This window comes from Vombatus ursinus, unplaced genomic scaffold, assembly GCF_900497805.2.
Source record: "Vombatus ursinus unplaced genomic scaffold, bare-nosed wombat genome assembly UNPS02000481.1, whole genome shotgun sequence".
Classification (NCBI taxonomy): Eukaryota; Metazoa; Chordata; class Mammalia; order Diprotodontia; family Vombatidae; genus Vombatus; species Vombatus ursinus.
The window spans coordinates 37,324-61,601 of record NW_020940259.1 but is presented as its reverse complement, the minus strand read 5'-3'; the positions used below and the strand labels follow the sequence as shown (position 1 = coordinate 61,601).

Genomic DNA, 24,278 nt, shown 5'->3' with positions numbered 1-24,278 from the left:
ATTCCTAGGGATAATAATAGCATCTACTTCACAGGCTTGTTCTGAGGATTTGATGAGAATGATATAGAAGACATTTTACAAACCCTAAAGCTCTATGTAAATGTCAGATATTATGATTATCTTTAGAAATGTGCCTTCTCTGTCTCCTTTCCTGACTTCTCACCTCCCAGGCTCCTTAAAGTTATTGTTCTTTAAGGATCTGTCCTTAGACCCCTTCTTTTCTCCTCCATACCATCTTAACTTAGGATTCATAATATGGGGTGCATGAACTTTCAAAAAATATTTTTGTAACTATTTCAATATAATCACTTCACTTTGTAATCCTCTGGATTTTATTTTATGCACTTAAAAACATTATTCTGAGAAAGGGTCTGTAGGCCTCACCACATAGTCAAAGGGGCCCACAACTCAAAAAATGTTAAGAATTCCTGCTCCATACTCTTTGTTTTAGCCATCTCATCATATCACTTAATTGGTTTTAATGATCACCTCTATGCAGATGCCTCATATGTCATCTACCGCCACTTCTACATCCAAATGTACATCTCCATTCTTCCAACAATATTTCATTGGTTAATTGAAGAGTATCTTATATTTAGAGTACAAATCATTAAGTTAATTAGTTAATGTTTCTAGAAAAAGACAAAAATATTTACCTTGATTGTCACAATTTCCTACATTTAACTGATTGTAAAATAGTCACCACAGTGAAAGCCAAAAGAACCCAGAAATCTACCCTCCTTCCCAAGTACATAGGCATGTCACGCAATGAGTAAAATGCAAAAAAGAAGAGGATGGTGGAAGATTATGAACAATTTCACCTTATAAAACAATAAAAAGCAATGAAAGCAAAAGTTAGCCTACAGGAAGTTTTGCAGAAAACTCACCTAAGCCACATAGTTTCAAGCACTTTCAAAGATGAAATTGGCAGGAGGACAAGTAGACAGTAGAAGTAACATATTTGTCAATGTTTCTATAATGATTTATTTTAATAACTAATGATGATAGCATTAGCACATTTGGACCCAATTACTTCAATTCACTGCATACTATATAAAGAAGATAAAATGACACTGATATGGAAATTGAGACTAGATAGATCCAATAAAGCACATATGAGAAAATACATACTGGAGGCAACATAATCTTGAAAGTCCCAAGGAATTATTTTGTAAAATATGTTAGGGAGGGGAAGGTACAGAAAGAACGCAAAAATGCATAAACCTTCCTGGAAAAGATGATAGAGACGCAATCAACCACTCCCCAACTGCATGCCAACTTTCTTGTGTTTATAGAAAAAAATTAGAATTACCTTTATGCTATGAAAGTGTCTTCCATGAGAATATGAATATAGATAGAGCAAATCACATATTAGTAGTCCCACAACTGACAAGAAGATGCAAAGAATATTTCATGTTACAGTCATGGACATGCTGAATTTGAAGTCTTGGAGGTTGGACTTGAATCTCAGATTTACCAACTACTATTGGGATGGTGCCTTAGAAATGTTCACTTTGCCTCTCAGAATTTTGGTTTCCTAATCTTTAAAAGGATAACATTGGACTACATGACCTCTAAGACACTTTTGGTATATATGATTCTATGATCCCACCATGTTTATTTTTGGTGATTAGCCTAAAAAAAAAAAGCATTTAACTTGGTCCAAAAAAAAAAGCGCAGCCTCAAAGGCTTCCCTCCAACAGTCTCTTGCATAAGTTAAGACCATCCAAGATTCTTTGGTAAATGTAACCATACACAACTTTTTTCATCAAACTTTGGATTTTGAATGTCATGTGTGTCCACAGCTGTCATGGTGAACACAAGGTCTAAATGGAAGAGGAATTTTCTCATAGATGGGGCTGCTCTTTAGATGTTCCTGCTTATGGAGATGATTGTGGTGAGTATATCAAGTCCGAGAAGATTACTAGGCATACTCAAAGATATCCATTATAGTTCTTAAGAAATCAGCCTGGGGGCAGCTAGGTGGTTCAGTGGATACAGCTCTGGCCCAGGAGTCAGGAGGACCTGGGTTCAAATCTGGCCTCAGACACATAACACTCACTAGCTGTGTGACTCTGGGCAAGTCACTTAACCCCAATTGCCTTACCAAAAAAAAAAATCAGCCTAAAAATCCACATAGGAAAAATGAAACAGACAAATAAATCCTTGTGTACAAATTATGTCATGCAGTTGGATAGTCAGTCAATGGAATTACTGCAACCTTAGGCAGACACCACAGAAGGATGAGATGGACTCATAATTGAATAGGGGGTAAAGATAGGGAGAGGGGCTACATTAAATTTATGAAATTGTACAGTGATTTCAATGATTTTGAGAAGTTCCCTGAGAGAAAAATTCATCTTTTCAATGCAAACACTCTTCCTATGATGATGTATGATTGCAAATCATAGGACACCAAAATCTCCAAAGAATCAAAGTTGTGGGTGGCCCAGAACGACAATAGAGAAGTATATCATGCGTGCAAGTAGGCTGAAGCACATTTTCTTCTTCTTCTTTTTTTTTTTTGGTTGAGGCAATCAGGGTTAAGTGACTTGCCCAGGGTCACACAGCTAGTAAGTGCCAAGGGTCTGACACTGAATTTGAACTCAGGTCCTCCAGACTTCAAGGCCACAGGTCTATCTACTGAGCCATGTAACTGCCCCTGCAGCACACTTTCAACGATGAGACCTACCTTCAAGAAGTAGCACACTATGCCAAAGAGATAAGGACTTGGGGAGGTCTTGTAGTGAGCATGAGAAATAATAATCAGACAACCCTCGTGCAGGCCTTGTAATTGCTAAATGTAAAAATATCTACAGGAAGACTTATTGAATGTTTCCTGGACCCTCTGGAGATATGATGCATTGCAATCTGCACTGATAGAAGAAATACTCACGTCAATGGAATTACAGCCTATGAAGTATTTAAGCTAATTCAATGAGTATTCATTAAGGACCTACTAGGTGCAAGGCACTGTGAAAGACATTGAGGGAAATGAATACACAAATGAGGTAATCCCTTCCCTCAAAGAAATTACTGATCCAGGGCTTGAAGGGGCCATCTAGTTCAACTCCATTTTATAGATGAAGAAAATGAGGTCCAGTAAGATTAAGCAATTTGCTCAGGGTCACCAAGGTAGTAAGTTCCAGGAAGGATTTGAATCCAGATCCTATGACACCAGAACCAATTCCCTTTCCATCTGAAAATAAGACTTCATAAAAAGGAGTCTATGTTTCCAGAAAGGTGTGTGTAGAAGAGGAAAAGAGCAGTTGCTCCAGATTTTCCTTAGTAATGGTGGATGGTGGGATGCTTACAGGACTGGTGTTTGTGTGTGTAAATGTGTACATGCACATGTATGCATGCAAGTATGTGAATGTGTTTAGCATGAGCTGGTATGGTAACTTCCTTCATCTTCCCTAGGCAAGCCCATCCCTTAGTCATTGCAGCAAAAATAAACTCACCCTGAACGGGAAATGGGTAACTTGCTTTTCCCCACACCTAGTGCTAACTTGGAATAAATTTCTTTTATATATTCTAGGACCAGAGGCATGTGTGGCAAATTATGGGAGAGTGTAAAACGAAGGAAATAAAATAAATGAGCAGGATAATGCCAGAGTATCATATATCAACAACAACAACAATAACAAAAACATATGGCAAACACCATAAAATGTTCATTAAAAACTTCCCCTAGCCCAAGCAATAAACTTAACCTTTGCCAAAGTAGACTATTATAGCTACATCTTTCAATAAACAGGAGCATTAAAGGTGTTAAGCACTTCCTAATACCTATTATGCAAACTTGAAATCCTTAGGCATTTGTGAAGTTTCTTTTAAAAGGCTTCAAGAGTAGCTTAAGTTGGAACCTCTTTATTATTCAGTATTGATTTCCCCATTGAAAATTTATATAGTATAGTTAAAATAACATTACTTCATACATTATCAATGTAGAAAGTTTCCCCAATGTAAAAAATACATGCACACCTCTTAGTGGAATGGATTGTATATCCAAATATCCATAATGTATGTTGTTTATATAATGCAAAATCAACTTATTGGGGGAGGATGTAATAATACTAACAATCTGACATTTATATAGTGTTTTATTGTTACAAAATATTTTAAACAAATAATTCCACTTTATATACATTGTCTGATGATCAGTAAGAAAACGCCATCTGAGAATAGATTTTGGATTTCTATAATATGGCTTAAGTGATGGAAATGATGGGTTAATGGACAGAATGGAATGCCTCTAACATGAGCTGATTTAAAAAATGTATTTTTTCCTAAGTGTTGCAAATCTAATTTTAAAAACTTTAAACTGAAAATTAAGTGGGATGTTTTTTCTAACTGCCTCTATATATTCACCAAGCTAGATGCCCTTGAGATTGGCCATTATATAAAAAGAATAGCATAGAGTCTAAGAAATTCACAGCAGACAAAATCCAAGAAATGATGCATCAATTTTTTAAAAATATAGCCTGCAGTATCTATATACAAATGCGCAAAAGAATTAGTGACAAGAAAGGTGAACTAAAGATCTTAATTCAAGGAGCTAAAAAACCACATAGGTTTCAATCACTGATACTTCCAGGATGAGACCAACCAGTAGAATATGACTATGCAGGGGTATGCTTTATTCAAAGAGAATGGAATGACTTAAAGTAAAATGGTAGAGTAACACTGTAACTATACATACATATATGTGTGTATATATATAGAGAGAGAGATACATACATACATACATACACACGTATATTCTACAATCTAGCAACAAAGGCCTTCTTGCTATTTCTTGCAAATGACATGCCATTTCCTGACACCAAGCCTTTTCTCTGGCTGTCTCCTATGTTTGGAATGTTCTCTCTCCTCACCCCCACCTCCTGACTTCCCTAGCTTCATTTAAGCCTTGGCTCAAATCTCACCTTTTGGAAGAGGGCTTTTCTGGTCTTGGTTGCCTCTACTTCTAGTACCTTCCCTCTGAAACTACTATTCATTTACTATATGTGTGTATGCACATACATGTGAGAATATGCATATATACATACACACAAATATATGTGTTTGTGTTGCATGTACATATTTGCTTGCATGCAATCTCCTCCACAAGACATCAACCCGTGATGTCATTGGTTCTCTTGGAAAATGAAAGAAGAGCAACAGAACAATAACTTAACTCCTTGAGGACAAGGATGGTGCTTTTTCCCTTTCTTTATATCCAAAGAAACATTTATTAAGCAGCTATTATGTGCCAAGTCCAGTGTTAAGTGCTAGGAATACAAATTTAAGAAAGAAGGAAAGAAAGAAAGAAAGAGAAAGAAGGAAAGAAAGAAAGAAGGAAAGAAAGAAAGAAGGAAGGAAAGAAAGATAGTCCCTACTCTCAATCTAAAAGAGGAAGAGTTCACAATCTAAAGGAGGTACTTAACATACAAAAGGAGGCTGGAATGCAGGATGGGACCACCAGGGAGTGCTGTTTATGGGTACATCATGTTCCATAGGGTTGAAACCAAGCAGAGCTGCAGATGAAAAGTGCATAGTTAACTGAAAAGTCCAGGTTCCAGCCCTCTATACAGAAAAGCTTTGGGAGGAGTTCAGTGCTCCAGCCACCAGTCTTCAATTAGAGGGGAAAGGAGGCTGAAGGAGGTGGGAAGTTGCTGAGTATTCAAAGCTGAGTCAGAAGCATGATGGTGAAATTTCAGGTGATCAACTTATTTAGGGTGGGGTATTATGTTTCCCAGTATTTAGCAAGATATCTGGTTCACAATAAGCATTTAATAAATATTTATTGTCTTCCTGACTGACTTAAATTCCCTCTCCAGAGTTACCAAGGACCTTTTAGTTGCAAAATCTAATAGCTTTTTCTCATTTTTAATCCTCTTTGACCTTCCTGCAATTTTTGACATTGTTGATCACCTTCTCCTTCTAGATACTCTCTCCTCTGAGTTTTTGTGACAGTACTCTGTCTTGGTGCTCCTATCTGTCCAACTGCTCCTTCTCAACCTCCTCTACTCTTGTCATGCCCTCTTACCATGGGTATTCCCCAAGATTCCAACCTGAGCCATCTCTTTTTTTCACTGTATACTGTCTCACTTTGTGATCTCTTCAGCTCCCATAGGTTCAATTCTTATCTCTATGCAGATGATTCCTAGACCTATATATCCAACCCTAATCTCTCTCCTAAATTCAATCATCTCTTACTGCCTCTTGCCATCTCAAACTACATGCCCAATAGTCATATCAAATTCAACATGTGCAAAGCAAAACTCATCTTTTCCCCAAAACCTCCCCTCTCCCCTGTTTCTGAAAATTCCTATTATTGTGAGGGGTACAGCTATCCTCCCATTCACCTGACCCACAACTTGAGTGTTATCCTCAACTTCTCAATCACACACACACACACACACACACACACACACACACACACACACACACCACATGTTCAGTGCATTTCCAAATCTTGTTTCTTCCTTCACAACGTCTCATGTAATTCCTCTTATCTCCACCCATACAGCCACAACTCTACTTCAGGCTCTCATCATGACTTGCCTGGACAACTACAACAGACTTCTAATTGCTCTTCTTGCTTGACATTTCTCCCCTACTCCATTCCATCCTCCATTAGCTGCCAAGATCTGACCATATCATCCCAAAGCTACTGAGCTCTAGGGGCTCTTTATAACCTCCAAGATCAAATATAAAATCCTATGGCTGGTACTAAAAAAACCTCCTGATAATCTAGCTTTCCTACTTTTCCAGATTTCTTACACCTGCCAAATTACACTTTATTCCCTTCCCCTCAATGATCCACCTACACTGGCCTGATTACATTTCCTTGAACAGAATGCTCTATCACCTAGCTCTGTCAGTGCGTTTTCTCTATCTGTCACTCATGCCTGAAATGCTGTGCCTTTTCATCTCTGTCTCTTAGTTTTCCTGGATTAGGTCAAGATTCAGCTCAAGTCCCACCTTATACAGGATGCATTTTCTGGTACCTTGTAGATTTTAGTGCCTTTTCCCATTTTAGATTACTTTCATCTACCCCGTATATATCTTCTATGTACCTATTTGAGAATTGTGACTGGGGTTTTGTTTTGTTTGGGGGTTTTTTGCCCTTTTTTATATCCCCAAAACTAACCACAGTCACTGACACTATTATGTGCTTTATAAATGCTTGTTAGCTGATGGACAGAAAGAAAAATGGCAATGATACTTTAGTGAGAGTATACTAACCACCTGGACAGAAAGAGAAAATGGACAAGTTCAGGAAACCAATTAGAAGCCTGGCATAAATATATAATATAACAGTGATATGGCTCTTTTATTTTTCAGATATCTGCTACTAATTCTCTATCCCTCTCTCTCTCTCTCTCTCTCTCTCTTCTCTCTCTCTCTTTCTCTCTTTCTCTCCTTCTCTCCCTCTTTCCCTCTAAAATAATTGCTAATAATTGCTTAACTTGTCTTAATAATCATTTCATCCTTCAAGAGATGGAAGAAGAAACAGGATAAATGTTTTTTGTTGATATGATTCTCACCAATAGAGCGGACCGAGTTACTAAAGTATAAATGCTCTAATCTAATACAGTAAAAAGAGCACTAAGTGTGTGTCTCAGCTTTTAACCCTGCCTCTGATTCACCCCTTGTATGATCTTGGACAAATCACTTTACCCCTCTGGACCACAGGTTCCACATTTATAAAAAAGAGAAGATGGCCTTGAGATTCCTTCCAGCTCTTAATCTGTAATGGGAGTGTTGTAGTAAAGTGACTACTCTATATCAGAATATGGGTAGAAAAGAACAAAGCCAATGTGCAATCTAGAATTTAGGAAAAGTACATTTGAAAGGGCTCAGGGAAATGGCAGGGAAATGAAATTCTTTTGGGGAAGTCAAATTAGAATAACTGGGAAGAATTTTATATATCAGATTGTGGTGGCACAAAGAAAGTAATTTCTACAATAAAGAATTGCAATAAGTAGATTTGAGAATTTATTCAGTCTGACTTCTCTCCTGACCTCCAGTCTCATATCTCCAACTGCATATTAAAAACCTCAAACTGTAGATATCTTAGACTCAATATGTCTGGAACTAAATTCATTATCTCTTCACCCAAACCATTCCCCCTTCCAAACTTCCTTATTACTGTCAAAGGCACCACCATCCTCCCAGGCCCCCAGGCTTGCAACATAGACTCCTCACATCCTTGAATCCTCACTTTGTCTCACCACCAACCCCCATATCCAATCTGTTGCCAAGAGCTGTAGATTTTACATTCTTAACATCTCTCAAACATGACCCTTTCTCTCCTCTGATACTGCCTCCATCCTGGTGCAGGTACTTTATTGCATTGTTGATAGAGCTGTGCAATACTCCAATCATTCTGGAAAGCATTTTAGAACTATGCCCAAAAAGCTATTAAACCGTGCATACCTATCCTTTGACCCAGCAATATCACTACTAGGTCTACATCCCAAAGAAATCAAAGAAGAAAAGGGCCCATAAGTACAAAAATATTTATAATAACTCTCTTTAGGTGGCAAAGATTGGAAACTGAGCAAATGCCCAAAAATTAAAGAATGGCTGATGGACTCAGAGTGCACACCGAAGCATATTATCCTTCTTTTTTTTTCTTTGGATATGGCTAATGTGAAGATTTGTTTTGCATGACTATACATAGTTGTAATGGCTTTTGTTTTTCTTGACTTTTCAATGAGTAAAGGAGAGAAAGAAGGGAGGGAGAGAATTCAGGACTGAAAACAAAACAAAATTGAATTTTAAGAAATACTAGAAAACTTTAGCAAAAAAGTGAACATCCTCAAAATAATGGCAAACACGAGATTCAAAAATCCAATTATACAACAGGAATTATTAGAGTAAAATCAAGGAAGCAAAATCAGAAGAAAAGATGAGTTCATTCCATTCAAACAATTAATCTGGAAGACAAGGTTTGAAGATGGAAGGAAGGAAGGAAGGAAGGAAGGAAGGAGGGAAGGAAGGAAGGAAGGAAGAGAGGGAGGGAGGAAAAGAGGGAGGGAGGGAGGAAAGAAGGAAGGAAAGAAATTATTAACTGCCAAGTGTGTGCAAGGCACTGTGCTAGGCACACTACAAATATTATCTCCTTTGATCCTCACAACAACCTTTGGAGGTAGGTTCTATTATTATCCCCATTTTATACTTGAGGAAACTGAAGCAGCAAGAAAGACTTGCTTAAGGTCACACAGTAAAGATCTGAGGTCAGATTTGAATTCAAATCCAGTTGATAGCAGGCCAAGCACTCTATCCACTGCTCTATAAGAAAAACATGGTGGAATAAAAAGCTTACACATCATGTTTCAGAAAAATCATAAAAGAAAATTGCCTAAGACTATTAGAATCAGAGGAGAAAGTATAAAATTATTTAATCCAAAGGATTCCACAGCAAAGGAACCCAAGAAATATAGTATCTAAGCTATAGAATTCTAAAGTAAAAAAAAAAAAAGAAAATATTACACATGGCTTACAGAGACAGATCACATAACCAAATAACTCCTGGCAGAATCACAATGTCACTCATCAGCAACAAATAAGAAAGGAAAAATTGAAATATTAAATACATATCCCAAAGCAATGCACTTTATACTCAAAGACAGCATCTTGCAAAGCTGAAAATAATTCTACAGGAGGTAAAAATACCTTAGGTAGAATTGACTTTTCCATTTATTCCTTTTGCAAGAAAAAAAACAGCTGGGTATTCTTTGAAATTCAAAAACAGCAGACAAAAGAAACTTAAGAAAGGCAAACAAGCATGAATAATTTGAAAAAGCTGGATAAAGATCTAATGCTTGCCCACAGAGATGGGATCACAAAGCTATTTTCTTTTTGGAGTCTCACATAGTTTAAAGGTCATTGAAGATACAAAAAGAGAAAAGTTCTGGGCTTCAGTGTTTGTTTAAAAAAATTATCTGGGATGGAAAAAAATGAAAAGATATTATATTTCTTAACTTTTGGGTGCCATAAGTAAAGCATATTTCAAACAAAGAACTGGAGTAGGGAGAAGAGGAAATCTAATCAAACTCTGATTTAGGCCAAGCAAGAAAAGGTAAAAATATATATTGTAGTAGTTTAATAAAGTAAAATGAGCAGGGGCTAGACTGGGATAGTGGAATGAAGAGGTGAAGGAGCCAGGTGGGATGAAGAAGTTGATAGCCTCAAACAATTATTTAAGATCTGATTTTTAAAAGGAGGAGGAGGAGGAGAAGGGGAAAAGAGGCAAAATTCAGTGACATCTGAACTGGGTTGGGAGAGGAGGAGGAATAGAGGAGATTTAGGACCAAAGTATTTAAAACAATACAGATTGCAGGAGCCTGATGCTGATTTCTTTCTAAAAGAAGAAGAAGAAAGAGAAAGAATAACACAATACCAGAAGGTAAGTAAATGAATGGTAAAGAAGCAAACTTAACGATCATAACTGTGAATATTAATAAAATAAACATGCCCATAGGAGTTGTCAAAATGGGTTAAAAATAACTAACAATTTGTTGTACACAAGAAATACACATAAGATAAAGATTATATACAAAGATTAAAAGATGGGTTAGAATGGAATTCATTATGCCTTGGTTAAATCCGAAATATCAGAAATGGCAATTGTGATCTTAAACCAGGCAACCTCAAAAATAAGTAGTATCACCAGAACTCTACAGGAAAATCTCATTATGCTTAAGGACATCATAAATAGTAAATATTAACTATGTGTACCAAATTACAAAATATTTATGTACTTTCAAGAGAAACTAATTTTTTTTGGCAAAGTAATTGGGGTTAAGTAACTTGCCCAGGGTCACACAACTAGTAAGTGTCAAGTGTCTGATCTGAGACCAGATTTGAACTCAGGTCCTCCTAACTCCAGGGCTGGTGCTCTATCCACTGCACCACCTAGTTGCCCCAAAACTAATTTTTAAAACTAGATCATAAGGTAACTTATTTATTATGTTATTGTTATAGGTAACTTGACTGCTTCTTTCAGACAAACAAATCTAATAGAAATTGTATAGGATCATAGATTTAGAGTTGAAAGCTATCTTTGAGGGGGTGATTTAACCCTCTAATTTTAGTTATGACAATACCAAAACCTGCTAAATGATCTATGCAAATTCACACTGGTAGTAAGTAGAAACGTTGGAATTGGAAGCTAAGTCCTCTGAATTCAAAGCCAACATCTTTCTACTCTAGTAGCATGAATAAATAAGATGGAAATTGAAAATATGAATATAATATTAGAAAAATGAGATATGATTGATTTTGGATGGTCACTGAGTAGAAATCTTAAAGAGTATACCTATTTTTGGTGTCACATGGCACCTTTAGAAAAATTGTATACAAACAAGTAAATAAAGAACTAGATAAATACAGAATGACAGAAATACTAAATATATATAAAAAATAAGCATAGTTACACACACTCACACACACACCACTAAGTGGCCATGTCAGAAAATGCATATCTCTTTATACACCTTGAGTCCATCATCTTTGTGTGAACAAATAGGTACTATGCTTCATCATTGCTCTCTAAAACCACGGTTGGTTATTGCTAGAATTAGAATTTTTAAGTCTCTCAAGTTATCTTTCTTTAACTATGTTGTTGTTATTGTTTAAAATGTTCTGCTGTTTCTGTTCTCTTCACTCTTGATCAGTTCATTGAAATCATCCCAGGATTCTCTGAAGACATCTCTCATTACTTAATGTGATACAATAATATTCTATTATAATTATATACCATAATTTGTTTAGCCATTTCTCAATTTATTGAAACTCCTTTAGCTTCCAGTTTTTTGCTTTCCTTTTTTTTTCTTTTTAATCTCCCCTTTAGTATCTACCCTCTCAAAGTAAAGTTTATTTTGCCTTTGACCATTCACTCTCTGGTGTTATCTTTCCTTTTAGTTCTTCCTTCTCCTTCCTTTTTCCATGTTGAATTTATATATTTCTGCATGAAACTGTGTATGTGTGTGTCCTGACAATGAGATTCATTTGATACCAGTTTGTCCTACTCCTTCCCTCATGTTTGTATAATCTTCTAGCACCCCAACTTAGAGAAAAAGTAACTTCTACACCCTTCTTCCCTTTAAGCTATTCCCTTTACCTTTCCTTTTCTTTTGCCACTTAAAAAAATCTAAAAAGAATTGATCCACATCAAGTCCTATCTTAATTTAATATCCATAATGATCCTTGAAGACACTAAGATTCTGAAATGATACTTTTTTCTTCCCTTCATCCCATTATAATGTTAGCTCTTCACTGTGATATCACACCTTCCAATTGTACAAATAATTTGCTTCTCTAGGTATCTCTTGACTCAAGTTTGCATTTCAAAGTTCCTACTTAGCTCTTGAATTTTTATCAGGAATAACTGAAAGCTCTCTATTCCAGTAAAGACCCATTTTCCCCTTGTTTACTCATCATTACAGGATGTTATTCTTGGTTTCAAGCCTTTAGTCTTTTGGAATTTTTTATTGCAAGTCCTCATCTTGTTTATGGTAGAAGTTAAAAGGTTTTTCTTATTCTGATTGGGATTCTTTGGTACTTGTACACTTTCTGGCTGCTTGTATTATTTTTTCTTTGAGCAAGAAGCTCTGTGTTTTGACTAGGACATTCTGGGACTTCTCCTTTTGCACTGTATTTCAGGAAGTGATTGGTAAATGCTTCGTATTTTCATATTGCCCTTCAGTCATAATAGATCTGGCAGTTTTTATTTAGAATTTCTTGAAATAGAATGCCTAGGTTTTTTTTAATCAAGGTTTTCAAAAACTCTGATAGTTCCAAAATTATCTCTCCCTGTCCTGTTTTCTAGGACAGTTATTTTTTGAAAGCAGATATTACACATTTTCTTCTATTTTTTTAATCCTTTGACTTTGTGCTTTTTCTTATTGTCTCACGGATTCATCGATTTCTGTTTGGTCCATTCTAGTTTCTTAGGGAGTCTGTTACTTCAGCAAGGTTTGCTACCTTCTCTTTTAAACTATTTGTTTTCCTTACAATTCTTTCATCTTGAGGTTGCATTTCACTTATTAGATCATGCTTCATAAATTCTAGGTATCTATATAGTCTTTACATCATGTTCTCTTCTAGATATACATTTCCTCCTGGAAAATTCATTTTTCATTTGTCTCTGCTTAAAGTTGTTGTATAGTTTCTCTCATTTTCTAGGTTGATTTTTTTGATATCTCCAATAATAATTTTATCTTCTTCTATTTACTCATTTCTCCATACTTAGTTCCTGAATTGGGGCTTTGTGCTATGGCCAAACTATGCCCTCTGCCAGGATTTTCACTGGGATAATAGGCCCTGCTTGGCCTCAACCTAGGTCCTTATACCTTCCAGAGTTTGTCCACAATAAGTGCTATGGACCTCAGAACCCTTAGACCTGGGGCGCTTTGGTCTAAATGTTGCTGGTATGGCACTGGTTTGCTGCTACCCCTAGTCACTTCCAAGGTCCCTGATGTGAGTTTTTTACCCTCCCTGGGTGTTTCTTTTGGGAGCCCTCCAATATTATTGCCTCTAGATACAGAGGCTTGCAGGCTACCAGTATCTCCATCTTTTCCTGATCACAGTGTAAGATTTCTATCTTGTTTGCCTGCGCTGGCACTGCTTTTCTGGTGGGTCCTTTCTCTGATTTCCTGGAGATTCTTGGCTGATTTTTTGGTGCAGCTCTAGGATGGAAGAAGTCACTTACTCTTGCTTGTTTGTGGGATTTATCATTATTTGGTCTGGTGTTATTTTTAAGGGTGTTTTTTTTCTGATGTAGGTTTGTGGAAGCTGAGTTACCTGCCTCTGCTCAGACAACCATTTTGAAAGTTTTATGAGAGTAAAGTTTGAAGGAACATGGAAAATAATAGAAATGCCATAGCCTCAAGAAACATAAGATAATAGCTAATGGAGACAGTAGGAACTAGTGGGAAGGTTAAGGACATGGACAAGTTAGTAGACAACAAGGAAGAAACAAGCAGATAAGGAGAGATTAAAGATTGTCTAGAGAGAAAAATTATACTGGTGGACAAATAACACTGGAAGATGGAAAAGATTGAAAGGGAGAAGATCAAGGGTGAATGTAGAGGGGTTGACATTGGTAACAAAAATTGTCTCTATAATGGAATATGAAGTAATGTAGAAAATGGTGATAAATGATATCAGTGGGTCATGAGATGCAGAGGTTGTCCGGTGAGTTCTAAGTAGAAAGCATTTGTTTTTCCAGTGAAGTATAAATTGAAGGCCTCATCTGAGAGGGTGGGATAGGTATAATTGGAGATTTGAGGGGAAAACCAACTTTTGGAAGAGTTGTTGTGGAGAATAGAATAGAGAATTAATTAAGGAGGAGTAAAAGGATTTGGGCAACTATGTGGCACAGTAGATGGAGCTCCAGTCTGGAATACCTGAATTCCAATCTCCTGAGTCACTTAGTAGCTGTGACCCTGGGCAACTGACTTAATCCTGTTAGCCTCAGTTTTTTCATCTTTAAAACGAGCTGGAGAAGGAAATGACAAACCATTCCAGTATCTTTGCCAAGAAAACTCTAAATGGGTTCACAAAGAATTAGATATTACTGAACAACAAACAAAAGCATTGCCTTGCTGCAATTGGATAGCATCAATTTGTGGTAGATTGAGTTATCATTATTTAGCAGCTTTCTCTGGTTCCATTCAGTAGCTGATGAATAGATCCAGAGAAGGCAAATAGTGGGGCTAATCCAATTTTGGTGTGTGTTAATGTGGAGAAGTGTTAATAGGATGAGAAAACAAGGGATTCAAGACATGAGGGTAGTCAAGTTGCAGAAGTTTAGCTAAGAATTTGAGAGACATGGAATGATAGCTAACTCAATAGCGAGATGTAGCGAGTACAAGAATACGGCAGCAGAGAACAAACCAGCAGGATGAAAATCATATGGAGGGAATAATGGGAACAATTTGCTAGAGATGATAGAATGGGATGGGATTGAAGGTACTCACAGAAGGAGGCTGACCTTGGCATGGAGAGGATTCCCTTCTTTATCAAGAACTCAGTAACACCACATCCTCTTCTCTTAACCAAGTACTTAAATGAAACTCATCTCTCCCAGGTTACCAATTATCTAATTGCCAGATTGAATGGCCTTTTCTTAATCCTCAACCTTCTTGATCTCTATATACAATTTATATTGTTGTAAATGGTCACCTCCACGTACTCTTCTCACTGATTTTTGTGACATTGCTCTTTCTTTGTTCTCCTGTTTTTTTGACTGCTCCTGCTCAGACTCCTTTGCCATATCTCCATCCATATCATGCCACTTAACTATGGATGTACTCAAAGATTCTTTTTTAGACTATCTTCTCTATTCACTCACTTGGAGATCTCATTATCTTCCAAGAATTCAATGATAATTTTTGCATATGAGTTCCATAGCTATATACTCAAACTTTCTGAGCTACAATATCTCACCACCAACTGTCTTTTGGACATTTTAAACTGAATATTCCATAGACATCCCAAACTCAACATGTCCAAAACAGAACTCATTATCTTCCTTTCTTTACCACCTGCCCACACACATTCATTTACTTTTCTTCTGTGTTTTCACATTACTCCCAATATCACCACAATCTTCTAGTCATGATGGTTCAAAAATTTGGTTTTATCCTTTACTCATCACTTTCACTTACCCTACATATTCAATCTACCAAGTCTTGTTTCTATCTCCACATGTTTCATATGAGTCTATTTCTTCCCATTCATATAGCCACCATATTAGGTCAGTCCCTCATCCTTGCTTTCCTGGAGTATTGCAATAACCTCCTAACTAGTCTTTCTACCTCCAGTCTCTCTCCACTCTAAACATCCATTTTCTACATAGCTGCTAAAGTGATTTTCCTAAAGTGCAATTTTGACCACTCACACACTTAGTCAATAGACTCCAGTGTCTCTCCATTATTGTTGTTGTTTGTCCTTCATTTTTGAAGAACACCAAAGACATCACAGGGCAATGTCTTGACTTGTTCGTAAATTGGATTTAAGTCAGAGTTGCACGAAGTTGTCAGCCTCACTCTCTTTTCCTGAGTCAACAAAGTTCAGCAGCAAGACAAAAGTCAGGATGACTGTTGATGGCCCAGGATGTAGTACATGACCTTGGTGTCTTTGATGTCTGACAGAGGTCTAAGCACTCTACAGCCCCTGCTCCAAGCCACCTTGATGGTAGTTGGAACAAATTGTTCTCATCCACTCATTCCACTGGGGGTAAGTCTTCACATGCTTGGAGTAGACATCCCCTTAACTCACCAATGGGGTTTGAGGCCTGTTGATTACACTTAACTTGGTTTAGCCCACCTTCCAAGATGTTTTACCCAGGTGTGGCTACTTCACATGCTACAGTTTCTTGGAGCGACACCTGAGAGTTGGGTGAATGGTGAGACACAAAAGACAGCATGTCTCTATTACCTTTGGGATCATTTATAAACTCCTCTGGCACTTAAAGCTCTTGACAACCTAACCTCTTCCTGTCTTTCCATTCTCCTTATTACTGTCCATGTACTCTACAATCCAATCTTTCTGGTCTATGTGTTGTTCCTCATGCAACATTCCATGACAAGCACTGACTGTCATTTATAGCTGGAATACTCTTTTACTTCACTTTTATCTCTCGGATTCCCTGAATTTCTTCAGGACTTAGCTCACATGCCACCCTCTGCAGGAGTCCTTCCTCATCCCTCACAGATGCTACTGTCTTTCCCTCAAAGCTTAACTAGTATCTACTTTGTGTGTGTATATACATACATATATATGTATATATAGTTATAGTTATACTTCTTCTCTCCCATTTAAATGTAAGCTCCTTGAATTCAAGAACTGTTTTCATTTCTTTTTGTATCTCTAGCATTTATCAGAGTGTTTGGCTTACAGAAAGAATAAAATTTCTATTAAATTCTTCTTTGTTGACTAAATCATTGATTGTCTCCATGATTCTATGAACCTGAAAACAATTTTATGGGACATTCTTGCTTGTATTATGTCCATATTACAAACAAGGAAACTGAGTGGTTAACTAAACAACAGCACACTACTTTGGTAAAGAGGAGCAGTCTTCTGACTCCACTTACAGGGATTCTTTCCCTACACACATATACCTAACCACTTGGATGTGATTCTATTCTAGATCTTCAAGTAGATCTTATCTTGTTGACTTTAATTGGATATTCTTTCTGTTCTATCTGACTGCGCAAATTTGATCTTGGATAAACAGAATTCCATTTGTTCTTATCAATAAGAAGGAAATAAATAAATAATTTTATTTCCCTTACCAATTTCCTGATTTATCTATTTAGTTAATTAAATATTGCCTCCTCTCATTGCCTGGAAGTTTGACAGATTTTCTCTCACATAAATTACTGGTTGCTTGGCTGGAATGACAATGGTTGTAATGGCATGATAAAGACAGAAACACAGCCTTCCAATTAGGAGAATTTAAAAAGTATGATCTAGAATTGACTGAAATGGAGCCAGAAAAAACCATGATGGTTTTAGGGATGCTAGTGACTACTTTGGGAGGCAGCCATGTAAGTGGATATGTTGGTGATAAATGGAATGTAGTACAATTGAGGTACCTCAAATTACATTGGACAGCTTTTCCACAATTTTTAATTATTATTTTCTTAAACTTTAATAAAGTTTAGAGTTTAGCATATAAAATCACCACGTGAGAGAGAACAGGGAAACGGTCATCATATTATTATCTATATTTCACAAAGAAGGAAACTGGTAAGTCACAAGCTCAGTATACTTGTGACACGTCAAAGGTCAAACAGCTAGAAAGAAGCACAGATAAGCCTTAGACTCAGGTCTTCTGAAAACAAGACCAGCATTGTTTTTCATTACACTATACTGTCTCTTGCTCCCCTCCATGAACTCCACAATCCCACCACACTGGTCCACTTGCAGTTTCTCAAACAACACTCCATCTCCTGCCTGTTTCTTTACCCTGACTGTACCACATGCCTCGAATGCTTTTTCCTCACCTCAGCCTCTTAGGGTTCCTTTAAAACTCAGCTCAAATCCCTCTTCTTCAAGAGATCTTTCCTTGGGGCAGCTAGGTGGTGCAGTGGATAGCACACTGGCCCTGAAGTCAGGAGGACCTGAGTTCAAATCTGGCCTCAGATCAAACACTTGACACTTACTAGCTGTGTGACCCTGGGCAAGTCACTTAACCCCAATTGCCTAAAAAAAAAAGAGAGAGAGAACTTTCCTGGTCCTCCACTACCACCAGCCTCACCCCCAGATACTAATTAATACCGTTCCATTTAAATTACTTTCATCTACTTTGTCTATAGCTTCTATGTATCTAATTATCTGTAGGTTGTTTCCCTCCCTCCTAGAATATATGCTTCTTAGGGACAGGAATGGTTATTTGCCCTTTCTTTGTATTCCCAAAATTTATAATAGGGCCTAGCACAAACTAAAAAGACATAAATACATGCTGATCGCCTGATTGACAGATAAAGGATATCCAGAATGGTCCCTTGGCCATCTTCCTTAACCCACGATGGCAGTAGGAGTACAAAGTACTGCAGAAGAAGAAGGTAGCTTCTGGCTTAGCTTCTTTCTTTCACCCTCCATATAGCACCATGTAATTCGAGGCTTCCAATAAGAGGGATTTACAAATGGGGCTTACAGATGTGACCATCATGGCAACTTCATCCATATGGCTTCACAAACCTACTCCTGAAACTATGGCTGCCTTTTCTACTTTTGTGTTTGTTCACACATTGTGAACCTATTTGGAGATGGAAGTGCTCAGGCTTAGAGGTGACCTTGTGAGCATGAGAGGTCCAGAGGCCCTGAGTCCTTTTGAATGGAGCTCAATAGCTGCAAGAGGAAGAGCCCCCAACATCTCTTGGAGAAGACAACATCAGCATGGAGAATAATGGGAGTCTGACCCATTTGACCAAAAGACATGTAGTATCCTTTGTGAGAGTTGTTTAGATAGAGCATCTGAGAAAAAATGTAAAATACCTAAAAACAATCCCACAACTTCTTTGTGTTCAGACAATTTTAAGTACAAACCATTAGGATGGATAAGAGTGGCTGGTTCTACTGCCTTTTTAGTTTGTCTTATTATGAATGTTTCCTTATTAGAAGCAGGCCTGATTCAGGCTGAAACCTGTTGGTTCAGATTCAACATTAGGATTAGTCGTATCATAGAAAAGAGACTCAACAAGGATACTCCTGCCTTAGCTTAGGTAGATACAGCTTTCCTCATCTCTGTATGGAAATGTCTAGTCAGTAGGGTGTTCTGTGGTATCTCACTCTCTGAAGACATCCAGCATGTTGGAAGGACTCTGACTTTATGAAAGGGCTTTTACTCTCTTAAATGACAAGGATGATACATCAATATGTCCAGAGGCTACCAGGAAGTTTCTAAGGGGAAGCTTGAGCTTTGGCTCCTAGGCAAATCAAATCCCAAGGATATCTTTGCCACTTTTCAAAGAATAATTAAACTAACTTATGTTGCAAAGCCAGGGAGGAAAATCTGATAGGTAGTGGTCCTAATTTGTGTTATTGTCTTTTGCAGTTTACCACTTCTTTTGTGTAGAGGGAATAAATAGCTGTCTCATACTTAATTCCACTGTATGTTGAGTATCATTCTACTCCCTCCTTTTGGAGAAACTTTCCATATGAACCTAAACTTGAACTATAAGTAAATCATCCATGGAGCAACAAAATGGAAGTTTAAGTAGCCAAGCATGTCAGAAAAAGAAGCCTTGAGCCCCCTTTCAGAGGCTAGACACCTAATGACAAAATTCAGTCCATCCTCAAGCTTTGGTCCAGAGCAGAGCGAACACTAAGCAAGAGGAAGCAGATCCTTGCCCATAGAAGTGGTTTCGCAAAATTAGGGCACAACCAACATCAATAAATATCAAAGTTTTTACAACCATATCTGTGATACTAGCAAATCGTTATAACACATCAGCTGGGTAGAACTGCCCACTCCAACTAAACCCTTTTAAGACTGATTTATATATTAGAAGACACATCTTTGTGGAATATATAGGGATAGAGTTTTCTTTGAGTTGGTATGCTCTATGCTAGGAAGGAGAATGACATGTACATATCTCACTAGAAGGGGAAAGAAGTTGATTGAAACACAGTTCTTGATCTCAGCCTATTGACACCAAAGCCCCAAATAAACTCAAAATTATTATTATCAATAATAGCAACACAACACATTTTTTTGGTGAAGCAATTGGGGGTTAAGTGACTTGCCCAGGGCCACACAGCTAGTGAGTGTTGCATGTCTGAGGTCAGATTTGAACTCAAGTCCTCCTAACTGCAGGACTGGTGTTCTATCCTCTGCACCACCTAGCTGGCATGACACAACAACTTTTAACCAAACTAGTTTACGGGTGTACAAAAAATAAAAGTTTGCCTAAGTCATCCACTTTCAACAACTCTTTGGCTATCTGAGGGAGATGTCTTCTGAGCACAATCTTAGTCTCTTGAAGTTTTAATAGCTTAAAACTGCACTAAGACTTTTGGGTCAGTCTAAGTAACATCTATTAAAATGAAATCACAGTAAGAGTATACAACATAATCATCATCTAATATTAATTCTCCTTTTCTTTACAAAGTCTGATTTCATGTTTCATGAGACCTTGATATTTTCAGTGTGAATGTTCCTTCCAAGAAAATAGATGGCATACCCTCCTTACTTTAGTGGAGCTTCATGAGTTTCTAAGGTGCTACAAGAGTTCATGTGGTAATAAATAATATTTGAAACTATTGCTTCGAGACTATTTTTTTCAAATCATGGAAATATAGAATATTTATAAGCCTCTTTGTCCTCTCAGTCATCTAGACTATGTATAAAGTAGAACTATTTCTACTCGGTCCCCCCAATTAACCACTAGCACATAGGCTGACACAAAAGATAGAGAGTATGAAGTGAGTGCAATAATCATTTTCAGATCTTGGTCAGAATAGTAACAGTACTTAAAATTATAGAGTTTTGTGTCCTCAAAGAAGATAGATCTTCAAAATTAGTATAGTGAAAATATATATTAAATTTAAAGAAAATGGAATCAAGGCAGAGGTCTTCCTATGAAAGAATTCTCTGTTAACACTCACCTTCCCCAACTGCTCCGCCCCATATTCCTGCTGCTCCGTGCTGTGTGACTGAGTGGGACATGGGGGAAGATTGGGGCTGAAGGCCATGAGGTCGTTCTTGACTGTTCCTTCTCCAGAGTAAATCTGCCGCCGCTGGTGGGAGTACGACCAGCTCCCAGCCTCGTTCGAACACACGAGCGTAGGCTTGCCAGGTCCATAGTCGCCCTGCGGGGGCGCAGAGCACCGCAGGGCCACATAGAGCAACAGACTCAGCACCAACAAACTGGACACCGAGCAGATCGCTATAATCAGATACATGTTTACATCCACCAGCGCTGCCTCCTTTCTAATTCCTGTCTCAGCCACAGCTCCAGCAACCTCAGACAAAGCTTTAAGGGCCTGCCCACTCTCCAGTAGTGACACGCTCACCGTGGCGGTGGCAGACAGTGCAGGTTCCCCGTGGTCCTTTACTAGTACTAGCAGCATCTTCAAAGGCCCATCCGACTCCTCCAGAACTCGCGTCGTGCGGATCTCGCCGGTGTACAGCCCCACTCGGAAAGGGCTTCGCCCAACGCCCACCTCCGACAGCAACTCATAAGACAGCCACGCATTGTAGCCTGAATCCGCATCGACAGCCCGGATCTTCGTCACCACGTGGCCCGGAGCCACTGACTGTGACACTAGCTTGGTCTCTGGGCCCCCGCTTGCCCTAGAACCCGCAAGAGGAGGTAGCACTTTTGGCGCATTGTCGTTCTCGTCTAGCACGAACACCTGCAAGCTCACGTTGCTGCCCAAAGGAGGGAAGCCTGCGTCCCGGGCGCTCACCTGGAACTGCAGCAGCTCCAGCTCCTCGTGGTCCAACGGCTGCAAGGCGTACACTTTCCCGCTCTCCGAGTGCACAGACACGTAGCTAGACAGCGGACGCTCCCCTACTCGCCGCTCCACCAATGAGTAAGACACCAGCGCATTCTCTTGTGCATCCGGATCAGAGGCTGACACCGTGAAGATGTGACAGCCTGGTGGGTTATTTTCCTTCACGAACACGGTATACATAGGCTGCTCGAAAGTAGGTGCGTTGTCGTTTACGTCGCCAATGCCCACAGACACGCTGGCCGTGGCCCACAGTGCTGGCGTCCCGCCGTCCCTCGCAGTCACCACTAGCTCGTAGGCTAGCACGCTCTCACGGTCCACGGGGCCCTCCAGTACCAACGAATAGTAATTCCTGAAGGTGGACACCAGCATGAAGGGTCCGGGAGGTGACAGGGAGCAAGTCACCTGCCCATTGGCGCCTGAGTCACGGTCAGATACGCTAATGAGGGCGATGACTGTGCCCGGCGGGGAGTCCTCTCTGACAGGCAGTGAGAGCGAAGTCACAGATACCTCAGGAGAGTTATCGTTGGTGTCCAGAATTTCCACCAGAACCGTGCAATGACCAGCCATTGGAAGGTTCCCTTTGTCAATCGCCTCGACTCGAATTTCATACATATTAGTCTTTTCAAAATCCAATTCTCCTTTTATTCTAATTTCTCCTGTATCTGGACCTATGTGAAAAGTACATCTCACTTCAGGAGGTACCGGACTACGAAATGAGTATGAAATATGTCCATTAGTTCCATCATCAGAGTCAGAGGCATTGAGTTGGATCACCAATGTACCGTTTGCAGCGTTCTCTAATATTCTCACTTTATAAACGGTCTGGTCAAATTGGGGGGCATTATCATTCACATCTAGCACTTTGATCAACAGTTCAACCTTGCCAGTGAGCTCTGGCTTACCCCGGTCAGTGGCAGTCAGTACTAAATGATGTTGTTGAGTTTCCTCCCTGTCCAAAGATTTCCTTAGAATAAGTGATAATGAAGTCGTTTGCTCACTGTCGCTTTGTACGTCCAGAGAGAAATATTCACTGGGACTGAGCCTGTAGATCAAGGCCGCGTTTTCTCCTACGTCTGCATCAGATGCGCCATCTAGCGGGAAACGAGCGTCTGGTGGTCTCGACTCAGCAATATTTATTTCTTTTTTATTTTCTGGGAACATCGGTGGATTATCATTCACATCCTTGATCTCCACCTCCACATGGAAAACCTGCAGCGGTTTCTCCACGATCACCTCCAGGTGGATGCTACAAACAGGGCTGCGACCGCACAGCTCCTCACGGTCGATCCACGAGTTCACAAACAAAATGCCGTTCTGCACATTTACCTCCAGGTAGTCCCTGCGGCCCTTGGACACCACCCGGAACAGCCTCGTCACCAGCTCCCCGACCTCCAGACCCAGGTCCTGCGCGATGCGCCCCACGAACGTACCGTGTTTCGCTTCCTCCAGCAAGGAGTAATGGACCTGGCCGCTCCCCAGCTCCCAGGTTGTGAAGAGCAGAAGAGAAAACAGCAGATGCTGGGCTCTCTGTGGACCCCCCATTACACACACGTAAGATTATCAATATCTGAATTGGCTCTTCAGGGAAGCAAAAGGATAAATTCTTTGTTGCAAACTGTTAGGATTGAGCCAGTAATATGGCCTCTATCTGATTCCAGGAAATATTTACAAGAGTTGCTCCGTGATCAGTTGGATTCAGGGAGAAGCTGCCGTTTTCTTTCTTCACCAAGCCTTTTCAGTGAAGAGCGACACCATGTGCATGAATGTGTAACTAAAATAGTAATGGATTCTCCAAATTCTCAGTTGGAATTTCCTTTATGTATCTGATATTTTCACCTTTGACTTGGGATTTCTACTCCTTTTGAAGAAGAAATTTCATTTCTGGAGATAAATCCCCGTCTACTTCCTCTCCGTTGCTGTTCCATGGAACATTCTTGTACCAGAAACATGAAGAGCTTGGCTTTCTCTATACACTTTTAGAAATGTTTCTGCATTTAGTGTTCTGAACGGTCTTACCAGGAAGTCCAGTGGGGCTACCTACTCTGAACAATTGCTTCAGGAGAACTGAATTTATCCTGTCTAACTGTGTTCCAGTTACTGGTAGAGTACTTGGAGGAGTGTCTCTTTCACATTTCCTTAGGTCTTGTCAATAAAATAGCATTTCTTCCCTTCAGATTGAGGAGAATGTACTCTCCAAGAAAGAAGAATGGTAAGTGATCCTTCGAATTTTCTTTATTTAAAATTGTGTTCAAATTTTTCCTGGGATTATAATCTTTCTCAGTGATTTTATTATCTATGCATAAATT

The 24,278-nt window shown here is 38.9% G+C and overlaps 1 protein-coding gene across 2 annotated transcripts in view; it reads right to left on the bottom strand.

The window, feature by feature from the left end:
* LOC114036550 (protocadherin alpha-C2) overlaps nucleotides 1–24,278 on the bottom strand; it is a 181,259-nt gene that overhangs the window by 119,691 nt on the left and 37,290 nt on the right. The window contains exon 1 of one of the 2 annotated variants that reach the window (XM_027853192.1): nucleotides 21,121–23,624. The exons of the other annotated variant lie outside the window; for it this stretch is intronic. Coding sequence (XP_027708993.1) covers nucleotides 21,121–23,514 — 2,394 coding nt within the window. The 5' untranslated portion in view covers nucleotides 23,515–23,624. Of the gene's footprint in view, nucleotides 1–21,120; nucleotides 23,625–24,278 lie in introns of those variants that run through there. 2 annotated transcript variants of the gene reach the window in all.